Genomic DNA, 16860 nt, shown 5'->3' on the forward strand with positions numbered 1-16860 from the left:
AAAACCCTTCACAAAAAATGGACTTGATTGATGACATCCAGCGCTTAGGTGTCTCCTACCATTTTGAAAGTGAGATTGATGAAGTTTTGCAGCAAATTCACAGCAATTCTTACGATCACTGTGATGACCAGAAAAATAATGATAACCTATTCACTGTTGCTCTCCGTTTCCGATTGCTTAGACAACAAGGTTATACGGTTTCATGTGGTAAGTCCTCATGATCCGATTGCTCAAAAATAGTTTTATATATAATTCTCGATTAATGTTTTCTTCTTCTAATTAATCATGCATGGATGTAATTAATGGTTGGTTATGCAGATGTATTCAACAAGTTTAAGGATGATGATGGAAAATTCAAGGAATCGCTTGTGAATGATGTAGTAGGATTATTAAGCTTGTACGAAGCCACACATCTTAGGATACATGGAGAGGATATACTAGATGAGGCACTAACCTTCACCATTACTCATCTTGAGAACTACTTGGCTACAACACAACGTTTGAGCCCCCCGGCCGGGCCCACTTTCGAAACAAGTAACTCATGCCTTGCATCAACCATTCTGGAAGGGCTTCCCAAGGCTAGAAGCAAGCTAGGCATTACTTGTCCATCTACGAGGAAGATCATGATTCACATAATCAAACTATCCAGGCATTTGCAAAGTTGGATTTCAACATTCTGCACGTCCATCAGAAGGAACTAAGTGAAATTGCAAGGTTAATTAATTAATTCTTAATTGTTAATTAGCTAGCTATAGATCATGCATGTCATAAAATTAGATTAAAGAAAATCAAAGTTATTAATTCTTCTAATTAAGTTATATTGTACGTGTAATTAATTCATCAGATGGTGGAAGGACTTGGACTTTGTAAACAAGCTACGTTTTGCAAGAGACAGGGTAACCGAGTGCTACTTTTGGGCTTTAGGAGTCTTCTTTGAGCCTAAATATTACTTTGCTAGGAGGACATTATGCAAAGTTATTGACATGACAGTCATTATCGATGACATTTATGATGTGTATGGCAAATATGAAGAACTAGAACTCTTTACTGAAGCTGTTGAGAGGTTTGAATTAAATTTCATTCGTATACATTTCACTATCTATTATATATTGATATATAGTACCACACTGGCAACATGTTTAATCCGTTGATTAATATGTTTAATTAGGTTTGAATTAATGAATAAGTACTACCCGTCATCAAAATATATTAGCTTATTTTCAACATCTAACATGATAATTAATAACATGTTGCCAATAACATGATATACCAGGTGGGACATCTCTGCCATGGATCAACTTCCAGAGTATATGAAAATCTGTTATCAGGCCCTACTGGATGTCTACACTGAAATCGAAGAAAGGCTTGCAAATGAGGGAAACTTATATCGCATCCACTATGCCAGAGAAGCAGTAATTCATATTTCTTAGCTAACCTAATTAGCTACTATTCAATATATTGTTACCGTTAAGCACAGAAAAACATATGTGCCTATTGATATCATAATTAGAGAAAAGTGATTTTTTTTTTGAAAGGTAGAGAAAAGTGATTAAGAGGAGAAAAACATCTTCTCTATTTATAAGGCCTTTTCTAATTAATGAGGGATCTCGATCTCATTTAAGGGTAAATAAGAGATTTCTTGTGGTGCCTACTTTACATGAAAATTTGACGATCGAAGCCGTTTATTTTTTATGTTTTCTTTCAATGATTAACCTTGCAAAATTAAGATAAACTGAACATCATTTAACTGTTTGATTAAATGGTCATCATTTCAAATGTTTATCGAAACATTATATATGTATATTTATTTGATCAAAATTAGATATCGATCTTATGCTTTCTGATTTGTCTAAATTTTTGCATAAATGATATTTGAATAAAGACCTAAAAAATAGACAGCTCGAATCGTACGATCGATATGAAATGAGTCCCATGTGGCATCACTTAAATAAAATTGTGTAAAATTTTACAACGACAAACACTTGAACCTGATTTGTTTGGAAGTAATCAACTCTTGTGGAATTGTTATATTAAATTTTTTTAAAAAAATTTTGTCATGTAATTATTATATATATATAATGTGTATAGAGATATTTTTTTTGGCCATGATACTGTGTATAGAGATTAATTACATAGCTTAATTGGTGGATATCTCTCTCTCAGATGAAAGTTCAAGTTAGAGCTGACTTCCAGGAAGCCAAATGGTTCGACCAGAAATACACACCAACATTGGATGAATACATGTCGGCAGCACTTAATACATCCTACTTTTTGCTCGCAACCACATGCTTTGTTTTAATGGGAGTTATTGTTACAAAAGATTCCTTGGACTGGGTGTTCAATGATCCTAAGATTGTCAAGGCTTCATCACTAATTGGAAGACTCATGGATGACATGAGGTCCGACCATGTACGTACTTACAACTCTATCCTTCTTTTTCTTTTTCTTTTTTTAATTTTGTTTTCTTATCTTTTCTGTACATATATGCATGCATAACGTACGTACCCCCTAGCTTTTAACCTTAACCTTCATATACCATGTAGTTTGTGCAAAAGAGAGGGCATGTTGCCTCATCCGTGGAATGTTACATGAAAGAATATGGTGCCACAGAAGAACAAACAAAAATCGAACTAACTAAACAAGTGAATGATGCATGGAAGGACATAAACGAAGCGTGCCTCCACCCTACCAGCAATATCCCCATGCCCCTGCTATTGCCAATCCTCAATCTTACACGTGTGTTTGAAGTGATATATAAGTATGAAGATGGCTTTACTCATGCTGGAATTGTGCTTAAGGATTTCATAGTCTCTCTGTTTATCGAACCTGTGCCCGTATAAGCTTAGCTAGCTACAATTTGGACTTGTTCTCTTTTCCAACTATAAATTAAATTAGGTCTCCCAGACCATATCCATACGTCCTGTAGTAAAATAAGGTACCAGTCCTCTAAAACTGTCTCCATTAATTTCCCTTGAAAACCATGTTTGAATAAAGCAATTTGGATTGTTTGTTTGCATTAAATTTAGGGAGGCAATTTTTGCACTCCATCTCCTTTTCTAATGTGTTTTGTATATTTTTATTATATATTTTTCCAAATCTACCCTTTATGACTTCTGAATTTTTATTTTAAATATCTTTGGGCAATGATTTTCCCTCCTCTTGACGTATCTTTTTTATATTGCATCTCTCTGCCTTCTAAGCCATGCACCATGATTTTCTTTTTTGTTTTGTGAACCAATCTTGTGCTTTTAATCATCATTCTATACTTCATTAGGAAAATATTTAGCCTGTCATATTTTTATGGGTTTTCTCATGAGGGTTATGATTTCTGTATCTTTTTCTTTAATGGTGGGTTTTGTGTTATAAAATTGGGGTTTTCAATTAGTTCACTCTCTCATTTTTGGGTCTTTTGACACTGCCAAGAAAAATGTTCCCATGCCAAACAACCACTCATTATCTGTAGCATATTTGATTCTTTAATGAATGAATGTCACATGATAGCTTACTAAGCAAAGAGGATGCACAGAAGGGGAGAGAATTACATAAGTGTTTCTTTCTTTTTAAAAGAGAGTTAGAGAAATAGAAATAATTATGACAATTTAAAAAAATTAAATGTGTGGGATTTAATTTTGTATAGGTGACATTATATAATTAAAAGCTAAAGGGTATATGTGAAAAACAAATAATAAAACTATTTATAATCATTAAAAAAATAAGGAGTGCAAATGGAGAAAAGAGAAGTTCGAAAATCGTCTCCCTAAATTTATATATTTCTACAATTTCTTATTTAGTTTTATTTGAAGGATATATGACACTTGAATGAGGACCTTATTAAAAATAAAATCATCTCTACGATACTACCAAAAAAAAAACGGACTAAACAACGATCGATATTCCTTGCCCAAAGTCAGAAATTCATTGCCTATTATTTTCGGCAATGAATTTCTGTCGTTGTAAACTGGTTGCCAAAGCACTGTTTCCTATTCCTATAAGCAACAAATTTAGCCGTCATTGCTCAATTAGAAACAACCGAGTTGTTGGCTATTGTTTTCTTAAAATTCAATCATGGAGATAATAACGAACAACAGTGCCATTGTGTATTAAATTAGGCAACAACTTGGTACTTTCCTATTCCAACAATTGTTGGATAATTTTCAAATTATCAAAAAGAATGAAAATTCTTGGCAGAAATGAATCAAGTTCATTGGGCTCTCTTGGAATTGGCTCATATATGCCTTTTCTGAATCAATGTGTCTCTTTGAAAGGTTGCTGAATCTTTTGGAGAGGTTTTATGTTCATTGGGTCATGACTTTTCATGAACATGCATGATTCAAATGAAAATGATACCTCTTGGATTAAATTCAAATGAATGGGTGTTATACCACTTCGAAAAAGACACATTAATTGAACTCTATAAAAAAGGAAAGATATCTGCAGTTTAGATAACTAATCAAAATCATCTCCATCTTTTCACCAAAAAGCAAAATACAGAGAACTAATATTTGCAGCTTTAGTTCTTTGGAAAACTCGAGCATTCTTGTTCTATTTGTTCTTGGTCGTGTAGGACATTAGCAGACAATAGAATTCTCTAGGCTTCATTGTATCCACAAGGCATACTTGCGAATCCCTTTGCACACTGGAAGTGGGGGCAAATATTGTCTGAAAGAAAGCGTTGTTACAACGTGCCTTGAAGCAAGTTTCTTTCACAGTTCTTGACAGCCACAACTCTAAAGATTTCTACCATGTAGTTTGAGCAAAAGAGAGGGCATGTTGCCTCATATGTGGAATGTTACATGAAAGAATATGGTGCCACAGAAGAACAAACAAAAATCGAACTAACTAAACAAGTGAATGATGCATGGAAGGACATAAATGAAGCGTGCCTCCACCCTACCAGCAATATCCCCATGCCCCTGCTATTGCCAATCCTAAATCTTACACGTGTGATTGAAGTTTTATATAAGTATGAAGATGGCTTTACTCATGCTGGAATTGTTCTTAAGGATTTCTTAGTCTCTCTGTTTATCGAACCTGTGCCTGCATGTATTGTTAGAACCAAATTGAGAATAGACAGAAATTGAACTTTGAGGCACGTTAGAACGTTTTCCTTAAAGTGATAATTGCCCTCACTCGGTAGAGTTTGCTAATGAATTCTAGATAGAACACTTCCAAGATACAACAAAGATTGAAATTATAGAGTTTAGCAACAACTGAAATTCTCTTAGAAATTTCTAACAAGGAAATTGTATGATATATAGATAATAATTAAGAGTTAGAGAGAGATTGATTTTTTTTTACTTATTGCAGTATTCCCACTTTGTGGGTTTTTATAGATTCCAATGGGTGCCAAAACACCCACTTGATCCAAAGTGAAGAGGTGCCATAACAGCCACATGGTGGACAGACGCATCTATTGGATATAACTGAATACCCAAAGTTTATTGCAATTGTTAAAATCAAAGTTACTTTTTCTAAAGCAATGCACCTACCGACCAATTTGAATAATATATGCACATCAGTCATATATATATATATATTTTTTTTTTTTTGAAATTTATAACAAATTCCTTCCCATTTCAAAATATACAAACTGGAAATATCATTCTCTCATTCAAATCAATGTTATAAACATATATTACAGTACCAACAATTCTCACCTAAATTGTAATATATTTTAAACACTTAATTAAATCATACCCGTATTTTCATGTATACAAGAAGGTACCTTTTGATTTTAACCTTCAATTAATTAGTGTAAGTATATCAAAGTTTTGACAGAGACATCAATGGCCTTTTCATACCTTAAACTGTGTTTCCATTGTGTCAAAACCGGATAAAACCACACACATGATCATATTAAAATTTCCTTGGAGAAAATTTTGAAACAATTTAGCACTATTATGGCCTTGTGCTACTTCCTGGTTTCATAAACATTTACAAGAGAAACACCCATAACTCTTGTTAGAAGCAGCACCACTTCTTATATTTATATAGGTGAGGTTACTCAATATATGTCTCTGCTACTGAAGAAATACAAAACTATTATACCTCATTAAGAGTTTAAAACTCATCCTCTCTATCATAGCAATATACACTGAGCATCCTGGAATAGACTATATATATGATTCAGTGCATAATCAAACCACTTATCGGTAACTTGTTATTACCCATTTAACTTTGAAACTAGTGATGTTCTAGCTAGGAAAAGTTGGGTTACTATATATGACTGGTTATTTTATGTAAAGGGTTTTAATTAGTCTCATTTCACTAGCTAGATGTATTTTGTATCATATCTCTCGAGAGTCCCTTAGTGAATGGATCTGCAAGATTTTTATTTGATCTTACATAAGTTATGTTAATAACTCCATTTGTTATTAACTGTTTGACATACTCATGTCATAAGCTAATATGTCTAGATTTTCTATTATATACCTTGTTATAAGCTCTAGACAAAGTAGCTTCACTAAAAATACAAAGAAATTAATGAGATCAGTTGTGGCCACAACTCTATTTCAAATAACAAATTTCTCAACCATTCTGCTTCTTTGTTTGCTGTTGCTAATGCAATAAATTCATAGTGCATAGTGGACTTTGCTAAGACTGTTTGTGCCCAAGAAATTGCTCCTCCTGCAATAGTGAAAATCCACCCTGATGTAGACATACTATCACTATTCTTACTAACCCAACTAGCATATGAGTATCCCTCTAGTCCAACTGGAAATTTTTAGAGTAAAATAGACCCAAATTAATGGTCCTCTTAAGATACCCCAAAACTCTACAAATTGCTTTCCAATGTGCTATACTAGGATTGCTGGTGTATCTTGAAAGTTTACAAATAGCAAACGCTATATCTGGTCTTGTGCTATATGTAACATACATTAGACTTCCAATTACACTAGCATAATCAACTTGTGCAACGGATCTTCCAGAATTTACAAACAATTTGATTTTAGGATCATAAGGAGTTGATGCTTCTATTATGTGTAAATGCTTATACTTTTGTAGCACTTTTTCTATATAAGAGAAATAGAGCTGCCAGTTAAAATTATGTCATCGACATATAAAAGTAAGACAAGCACGTGACTGCCACGATTTAAAACAAACAAAGAAGAGTCTGCCACACTACAGAAAAAACCAAGATCCAGTAAAAAAGTAGTGAACCGATCAAACCATGCACGTGGAGCTTGTCGGAGACCATATAAAGCACGCTTCAATTTGCACACATGATGAGGATACTTAGAATCTTGGAAACCAGGGGGTTGCTCCATGTACACAGGTTCAGACAAATAACCATGCAAAAAAGCATTTTTTACGTCCAATTGACGAATACCCATTGTTGAGCAAGGGCAAGTGTTAAAATAATCCTGATGGTTGTAGGCTTAATTACTGGAGAAAAAGTTTCAATAAAATCCAAACCAGGTACCTGGGAGAATCCTTTGGCAACTAGCCAAGCTTTGAGATGCTCTAACGAACCATCAGACTTCAATTTGGTTTTAAAAACCCACCTGCAACCAACAATGTTGCAGCCTGGAACACGAGGCACGAGTTCAGATCCCAAGTGTCATTAGCACGCAAAGCCTGTAATTCTTCATCCATGGCAGCTGCTCATCCACTATGTTTTAAGGTAGATTTCACAGATTTGGGTTCTCTAGGTTCAGTAACAACAGAGAAACAATACATAGAATTAGGCTTTACAATACCGGATTTTGACCGAGTAGTCATGGAATGATGAGACGCTAGAGGAAGTGCGACATCAATGGGCTGAATAGGCAAGGGTGCGACACCAGCGGGTTGAGTAGTCAAAGATGGGACATCAGTGATTGGAAGAGGCGCTGCATGAGTGATTTGAACAGGCGCTGCATCAGTGTGTTGTTTGTTTTCTTAGAGCAAATTAATTAACACAAATACTTATCAAAGCTCTAAGTTTATTCGCAAGTGCACAAATCGCATGGTAGCAAAGGGTGCAAAGTACGAGGTCGATCCCACAGAGAATGAGTTTAGTATCAATAAACCAACTCAACTTGACATATTAGAAATACTACTGATAGGGGGTTTGTAGAGATGAGACACACACACACACATAAAACACGGCATTGTTAAGAATTCAGAATCCACCACATATTATAAGATTACAACTATTATGGTGACATGCAATTGAAAGTGAACACATACAATAAAGTTTGCCAGCCGGGAGGCCTTGATTATCGAACACTCGCCTAACTATTGTTTTCCTTATTCATAGATTAAGAGCTTGATTATCGCAACTTAACCTAGTTAACTCACATGTTCCTAGGAAGCTTGATTATCGTCTACCTAAGCTGTTAACCATGCAAGAGTCATTAAGATTATATGAAAACGACAAACACATAGAGCATGATAGTATCTTGATTATCGATCTAGATGACATCTATGAAACCTATTTATCAAAGATAAGTTCTTAGGATACCTCCTTGTTACCTACTGAATTGATTAGCTTGATTATCACCTCTCAATTTTATAACAATTACTAGATGCAAACAACTCTATGGTAGCTAGTCAAAGAGTGCAAACAAATAGAATCAATTAAAGCACAATAGGAATTTATCGCATGCAAACATCACATTAAAGCACATGGCTTTATTTCATTAAGCATAAATCAACATTGATCGAATAATAAGAGCTTCATCATCATCTTAACAATGCAAAACTAAAATCAAGCTACCATAAACACTTTTGTTTCAAGCTATGCATAAACACTTTTTTTTTTCAACCTCAAAATTCATAATCAATGCAAATCCATAGATAAATGGTAAACAGGGTAGGGGTGTAACTCCCCCAAACTTAAGGTTTAGGTATATAGTATGGGTAAACAAAGAAAACGCTATAAGGCTCAAAAGGGGTAACTAGGGATAAAACACAAAGGGTTGGCTTTTTAGTTATAGTTAAGACAAAGATGACCTAAAATCATCTCTTAGGGTTCATGTAGTTATAAAAATGCTTTGCATAGAATAAGATAGAAGTTCTAGCGTATTGATTCACAAAGTTGTAAATTTCAAGCATTTGATCAAAAGAATAAATAATGAGATCACACAACAACTTAAACGACAAAGAAAGAATAGAGTGATGTACAACACTCGCGAAATGAAGGACAAGGCTCAAAATCTCTCATGGGTCACATAAGTCTACTCTAAAATATATATCAATCACTAAATCATGCAAATCACAACTCAAGTTCATGAAAACAAGGCCTAATCACATGGAATTGCAAAATAAGTTATGGAACAATATTAGAAAAAGAAGAACACATATCATAAACACAATGCTAAACATGCTTCTTAATGACCATAAACAATTATATCAATTTGTTGGGGACTCAAAAACTGTCCGAACACACAAAAAAACTCAAAACATTTATTTTATTTTTCGTACAAAGCTCTAGAGGACCGGTCCTCAAAGGAGAGGACCGGACCTCCAGAGAGCATGGCTCTAGCAAGTGCACAGAGAGGACCGGTCCCCAATGAGAGAGGATCGGACCTCCAGAAGCGAAGCTCCATTCCAGCTACAGAGAGGACCGGTCCTCACCTTTGAGGACCGGACCTCCAGAGAGGTCATCTTCTTCCAGCAGTGCAGAGGACTGGACCTCCAAGGAGAGGACCGAACCTCTGGGCCAAAATTTTGAAATTTTTTTTCTAAAACCATAGAAATCTAAAAACAAAAACCAATGAAATTGCCTTTCCCCCCAAACTTAAATGACACATTGCCCTCAATGTGAAAGAAATAAAAAAAACATGCATGATCAATTAAGTAAGGGAATCAAAACAAATGACCAAAAACAAAAAAAATAAAACCAACTAAAACTTGAAGCAAAGATAAAAGAAATTGTTACTTGTATTGCAAGAACGACTTCTACATGTGTGCAGCCACCATGATGATCCTTGGTTTGCTCCTCTTGATTTCTTCAAAAACTTTGGGTTGCCTCCCAAACAACGCTAAGTTTGTACGTCTTCAGCCAGACGGTGCTAATCTTCAACTTAAATGTCCTCCTCTACCCTTTCTTGCTCTCGGCTTTGGCAAGCTCGTCATCCACCTTGGATTGTTTTGAACCTTCCCAAAAACTCTCAAGAAACAATAATTAGTTAGAATAGGAATTTAAAAAGAAAACAGCTTTATTAAAACTTAACTAAAAACAAAAGATAAAAAAAATCTTAATTCTAATAACAAGTCAAGTTAATTCATGACACTAATCACCATTCCCCGGCAACGGCGCCAAAAACTTGTTGTTTGTTTTCTTAGAGCAAATTAATTAACACAAATACTTACCAAAGCTCTAAGTTTACTCACAAGTGCACGAATCGCATGGTAGCAAAGGGTGCAAAGTACGAGGTCGATCCCACAGGGAATGGGTTTAGTATCAATAAACCAACTCAACTTGACATATTAGAAATACTACTGATAGGGGGGTTTGTAGAGATGAGACACACACACACACACAAAACATGGCATTGTTTAGAATTCAGAATCCACCACATATTATAAGATTACAACTATTATGGTGACATGCAATTGAAAGTGAACACATACAATAAAGTTTGCCAGCCGAGAGGCCTTGATTATCGGACACTCGCCTAACTATTGTTTTCCTTATTCATAGATTAAGAGCTTGATTATCGCAACTTAACCTAGTTAACTCACATGTTCCTAGGAAGCTTGATTATCGTCTACCTAAGCTGTTAACCATGCAAGAGTCATTAAGATTATATGAAAACGACAAACAAATAGAGCATGATAGTATCTTGATTATCGATCTAGATGACATCTATGAAACCTATTTATCAAAGATAAATTCTTAGGATACCTCCTTGTTACCTACTGAATTGATTAGCTTTATTATCACCTCTCAATTTCATAACAATTACTAGATGCAAACAACTCTATGGTAGCTAGTCAAAGAGTGCAAACAAATAGAATCAATTAAAACAGACAATAGGAATTTATCGCATGCAAACATCACATTAAATCACATGGCTTTATTTCATTAAGCATAAATCAACATTGATCGAATAATAAGAGCTTCATCATCATCTTAACAATGCAAAACTAAAATCAAAACATAATAAAGAAAATAAAAGAATCAACGTTCATTAAATAATCAAACGTTGAATCCATAATGAAAGAATAATAGACTAATTATTAACTAAAGGAAACAAAGGAAATCAAAAGAAGAAGAAAAGAAGAAACAAGGAAGATGCGGCTAGGGCAGCAAGAAGGCTTGCTGCCCTCTCCTCCTCTTTGCGCCAACTTCTCGATCTCTCTCTCTCTAACTATCAAAAAATAAAAAGGTGTAAGGTGTAGAAGATGATATCTGATATGTGAGGGAGTGAGGGTCTTATATAGTAGTGAGGAGGTGGAGAGGTTTTGCTGATTTTCCAATGTGGGATAAGTGCATTCCTTGCTCCTTAAGGCTTCTAATTTTCGGCCAAAAGTGGGCCTTGGGCTGATTTGGGCTCTTTTTGGGCGTAACTTTCTTTTCAGTTCGCGAAACTGCTGCGCTACCTCCACTAAAACGGCCATATCTTGAGCTAGAAAACTCGGAATCGAAATCCGTAAATTCCCTGCGAAGCTAACATTCGTAGCTTTCCAACTATATATGGCATGACACCTGATTCAATCTGTAGAGGTACAGAATCACTGTCGAAATTCATGCTCTATTTTACAGGGTTTTGACTTCTTCTTCAACTAGGATTCCTTGTAATCTTTGACTGAATCTTGTGAGATTTTCCTTGACCATGAAGGATTCCTTACTTGGGCCTTGGATCAGCTATAGGTGCGGCATTGGCTTGGGCTTTTGGACCTTGTAATGGCACACTTGGGCTTCCTCCAATTGGGCTTGCAATAGGCGCATGACGTTGGTCCTTTGGGCTAGGGTTGTGTGCATGGTTGACCATTGACTTTGACATTTGACCTTTGACTTTGACCAAAAGTCAACCTTGACCAAAAAGATTCCCCAAAAGATTATATCTGAGATTCTCCAAAGATTCCTTCCAGATTCCAGATCCTTCGAAGATTCTCTCAAGATTCCTTTTTCTATTTTTTCCATTTTTAGCTCAAAATAGCCCCATTTGGCTCCTTTCTTCATCATTAATTGCTTCGTTTAACCTACAAAACACTAAAACAAACTAACAAGACACAAAATGTCGAGTTCTTGCACTCTAGGTTAGGGAGTTAGTATCATAAAATGATGTAAAATGAACACTCAACACAGTGATTGAAATAGGTGAATTCCCATTAGATGGCTCCTCATCAGACAATGGAGAAACAATTAAGGATGGAACTGGAGAATGAGGAGGAGAAGATGAGCCAGCCTTAACACACGTCACGCCACTAGCAACTGAAATAATATCTTCCAAAACTGGATCACGTGGGCCTGTGAACGGAGGTGAAGGTTGAGAGGAAGTAGGCTCCACTGTAGCTGTAAGCTAGTCAGGAAAAACTGCAAAATCAGTCAAGGAAGCAGTAGGATTAAATAAGGATCCATGATTCTTAAAAGGATAATTATCCTCATCAAATACCACATGACGGGAGATATAAACTTTGCCAGTAGGTGGATAAAAGCATCTATAACCCTTGTACTCATCACAATATCCCAAAAAAACACAAGGCAAAGACCGAGGATTAAATTTATGCTGAGCATAAGGCCGTAAATAAGGAAAACAACGAGATCCAAAAGCCCGTAGAGAAGTATAATCTGGAGTATGACCATATAGCCTTGCAAATGGTGATTCCATATCAAGGACCCGCGTAGGCAATCTATTTATGAGCCAAACAGTTGTATGGAAAGCTTCTACCCAAAACCGTTTAGGCACCCCTCCATGAAACAACAATGTTAACCCAAGCTTAGTAATATTACGATGCTTACGTTCTGCTATGCCATTTTGTTCAGGTGTAAACAGACAAGACTTATAATGAACAATTCCATGAGAAGAAAGATAATTAGCCAAAACCTGATTCACAAATTCACCGCCACCATCAGATTGAAGTATTTTGATCTGTTTACCAAATTGTGTGGTCACATATTTATGAAACTTAGTGAAGCAAGAAGTAAAATCACTTTTTAACTTAAAAGGAAACATCCATGTGAACCGAGAGAATTCATCAACGAAAATCACATAATAGCGAAACAGCTGGACAGAAGCAACAGGTGCTGGTCCCCACAAATCACAATGTATTTTATCAAACAACCCAAGATCATTTTTATTAGATGAAATAAAAGGCAAGCGACAAGACTTGGCCATCTGGCAGCTAGTACAAACTTCCTTATTAGAAGTAGCAACAGAACTAGAAATTAAATTTCGACGACATAAGAAATCAAATATTTGCTGATGTGTATGTCCTAACCGATGGTGCCATGTAGACTTGGAAACAACAGAACACCTGTTTGCATAACACACCACTTTATTTACAGGCCGTAGACTGTAGAGATCATCGCTCCTCCTTCCTTTCACCACTATTTGCTGAGTTGCTTTGTTCTTACCCAAAAAATAAGTATCAGTAAACTCAAACTGATATGGTAGATCTGAAGTTAATTGACTGACAAAGATTAAATTTTTTTTAATTCCAGGCACAACCAAAACATCATCCAAATGTAACACAGTGTTATCAACATGGATAGCAGCCTTTCCAACATGTGTAATTTCTAGAAATTCATCATTACCCACCATTATTTTGTCATGCCCATGATACGGCGTAATGAAATAAAGCTTACCAGAGTCATTGGTCATGTGTACACTAGCGCCGGTATCAGGGAACCACTCTTGGTCTTGAGCGCTAGATATGGTGAGAGTAGTAAGAGCCTTTGGTATGTCCTTAGTTTGAAAGGATTGATTAAACCTATGCCAACAGCGGAGAGCCGTATGATTAGGTTTGGAACAAATTTGACAATACTGACCCTTCGTATTTGAATTTGAGGAGCTAGGTGCACCAGTTGGATTGTTAATCACACCAACATTAGAACGAGAGCCAGAGTCAGTGGATCGACTAGTCTGTGTAAAACCTCTTCCTCGCGAACTAAAGGAATTAGCTCTTCCAAAACGTGGCTTGGAAATATTTTGACGCTGACCCATGAATGCAGTATGATGATTCAGATTATCCTGTGCATATAACAGCCTTATATTTTCATGTGACTTCAACAAAGGCACTACCACATCATAGCAAGGAGTGGGTGGCTTCAACATAGTTGTCACAAAAGATTCATATCCGGAACCAAGGCCAGTGAGTAATGCATACACCTTTTCTCGATCGGGAACCGGCTTTCCAATTGCTGCAAGAGCATCACAATTGTTCTTAAAGCTAAGCAAATAAGCAGTAAGGGTAGAATCACCTTTCTTATGCATCCGCAGTTTTTGTTGGAGATAAAACTCCCTTTCCTGTGAATCCTGTGCAAAGGCACGTGAGATTGCCATCCAGACATCATAAGTAGTGTTAAGTCCAACAACTACGGCTAAGACTTCTTCAGATAATGTTCCTGTAATCCTGCCCCGGAGAAGACCATCGGACTTCTTCCAGGCTATATATGCCGGATTGACTGGCGCTGGTGGTGCATCTGCATCCTGTGTAGAATTTGTAGGAAGTTGGTATTTGGGCAGACAAGGAAGACCTTTATCAATGAATCCTATCATGTCTTGGGATTCAATCAAACCCATGATTTGTGTTTTCCACATGAGATAATTTGTCTGCGTCAATTTGATAGAAACAAAATTTGCCACATTGAGGGTAGCTGGGTAAGGATATTGGACGGTGGTGGAGGCCATTGCGCAGAGGAAGTTGTAATGAGAAGCTAAGGTTTAAAGGATCGGTGGCTCTGATACCATATAGAAACTGTATGTTCTTATTTTAATTAAGTAGCAGAGTACATCCCTTTATAGAGATAAGATAAGCTATAGGATAAGAGCTTCAATCCTAATAAAAAAAGAAACAAACAATTCAAATTTAAAACTAAGGAAACAAACTACCAATCGGCTAACCATATCAGCTTCCAGAATTCAAATTCAAAAACCATATTATCCAATATAAGATAGTATCCACTTCAATTAAATCTTTCATTTTGAAGTTGGAACTTAGATACTTCTTAGTTTCAGAAATAGCTTTCATATTGGTTCCAAAAATTAACAAGTCATCTACATATAGACATATAATAACACCATACTCATTTGTGAATTTAGCGTAGATGCATTTATCAGCGTTGTTATGTCTAAAACCATTTGATAAAATTACATTATCAAATTTGTCATGCCATTGTTTTGGTACTTGTTTTAGACCATATAGAGACTTGACTAACTTGCAAACTTTCTTTTCATTTCCTGGCAAAACAAATCCTTCTGGCTGTTCCATATATACTTCTTCATCCAAATCACCTTTTAAAAAAGTCGTTTTCACATCCATTTGATGTACAAATAAATTGTGTATGGATGCTAAAGCAAACAACACTCTAATGGATGTGATTCTAACTACAGGTGCATAAGTGTCGAAGTAATCTACATCTTTTTTCTATTTAAAACCTTTGGCTACTAACCTCGATCAGAATTATATTTCCTTCTAAATACCCATTTACAACCAATTGGTTTAGAACCTGGTGACAAGTCTACTAAAATCCACGTTTGATTAGATAGCAATGAGTCCATCTCATTGTCTATGGCCTCCTTCCAAAAGGCAGCATCTCTTGAAGTAATTGCTTCATTCAGACTTTTAGGGTCTTCTTCAACATGTAATATGATGAGTATTTTATTTAGAACTTGATTTCTATCTCCATTTACCAAAAACACAATGGTTTGTGAAGAAATAAAGTTAGGATCTAAATTCTTTTCTTTAATTCCTAGTTCTTAGACTTTTCCTTGGTTCAAAAACCACGTCAGGTTGTTTTATCTTCTTATTGAGAGATGAACTAGAATTTGTTTCTACCACTGGCTCTTGAGTATTTTCTAAAACTGAACCAGGACTAGGATCTTTATAGAATATTTCCTCAAAGAATTCTACATCGCTAGATTCAACAATAACATTTGACTTTACATCAAGCAACCTTTACGCCAGAGTTTGCTGCATATCCAACGAAAATACTTTTAATACCTCTAGGACCCAATTTTGATCTTTTAGGATTATGAGTCTTATAAAAAGCCAAACAGCCCCAAATTCTAAAATAGTTAAGATTTGGTTTTCTACCCTTCCATACTTCATACAGAGACACATGTGTCTTTTTAGAAGTAATTATGTTTTGAATATGGCATGCAGTAAATAATGCTTCACGTACCCCATAAATAAATAGGAACATTAGCATTTATAATCATAGAATTAATCATATTAGTCAATGTTCTATTCATTCTTTATGCCAAGCCATTTTGTTGTGGTCTATAAGGTGCAGTTTTCTGATGAATGATACCATGTTCTTCACAAAACAAAGAAAACTCATGTGAAAAATATTCATCACCTCTATCACTACGAAAGACTGTAATTTTCTCTTCTTTTTGATTCTCGACTTCAGCCTTGTATCATTTAAAAAACTCAAAAGCTTCATCTTTACTAGAAAAAAAATATACATAAGTAAGTCTAGATCGAGCAGTCATCAATAAAAGTAATAAAATAACGTTTTCCTCCCCTTGTTAAAGTTCCATTGTACTCACAAATATCAGAATGCACTAAGTCTAAAATTCATGTGTTTCTTTCTGCCTTCTTCAAAGGTTTCTTAGTAATTTTAGATTGAGCACAGATTTCACAATTTTTTGGATGAAACTTCTTTACAAGAAATTAAACCACGCTTAGACAAATATTTCAAAGATCTAAAGTTTAAATGTGCTAACCTAGAATGCCATAAATAAGAAGAGGAGTCAACAA

General features: G+C 35.5%; 1 protein-coding gene across 1 annotated transcript; it reads left to right on the forward strand.

Annotated features, from left to right (window-relative positions):
- The first annotated feature begins 844 nt into the window (after window positions 1-844).
- On the forward strand, window positions 845-2942 carry LOC147299260 ((-)-germacrene D synthase-like). Its single transcript, XM_086252051.1, has 4 exons — window positions 845-1063; window positions 1274-1412; window positions 2164-2409; window positions 2544-2942. The coding sequence occupies exons 1-4, from the start codon at window positions 984-986 to the stop codon at window positions 2838-2840; spliced, it is 762 nt and encodes a 253-aa protein (XP_086108177.1). The 5' UTR covers window positions 845-983; the 3' UTR covers window positions 2841-2942.
- The last annotated feature ends 13918 nt before the right edge of the window (window positions 2943-16860 follow it).

The sequence above is a fragment of the Dryas octopetala genome, chromosome 1 (genome assembly GCF_963921425.1).
Source record: "Dryas octopetala chromosome 1, drDryOcto1.1, whole genome shotgun sequence".
NCBI lineage: Eukaryota > Viridiplantae > Streptophyta > Magnoliopsida > Rosales > Rosaceae > Dryas > Dryas octopetala.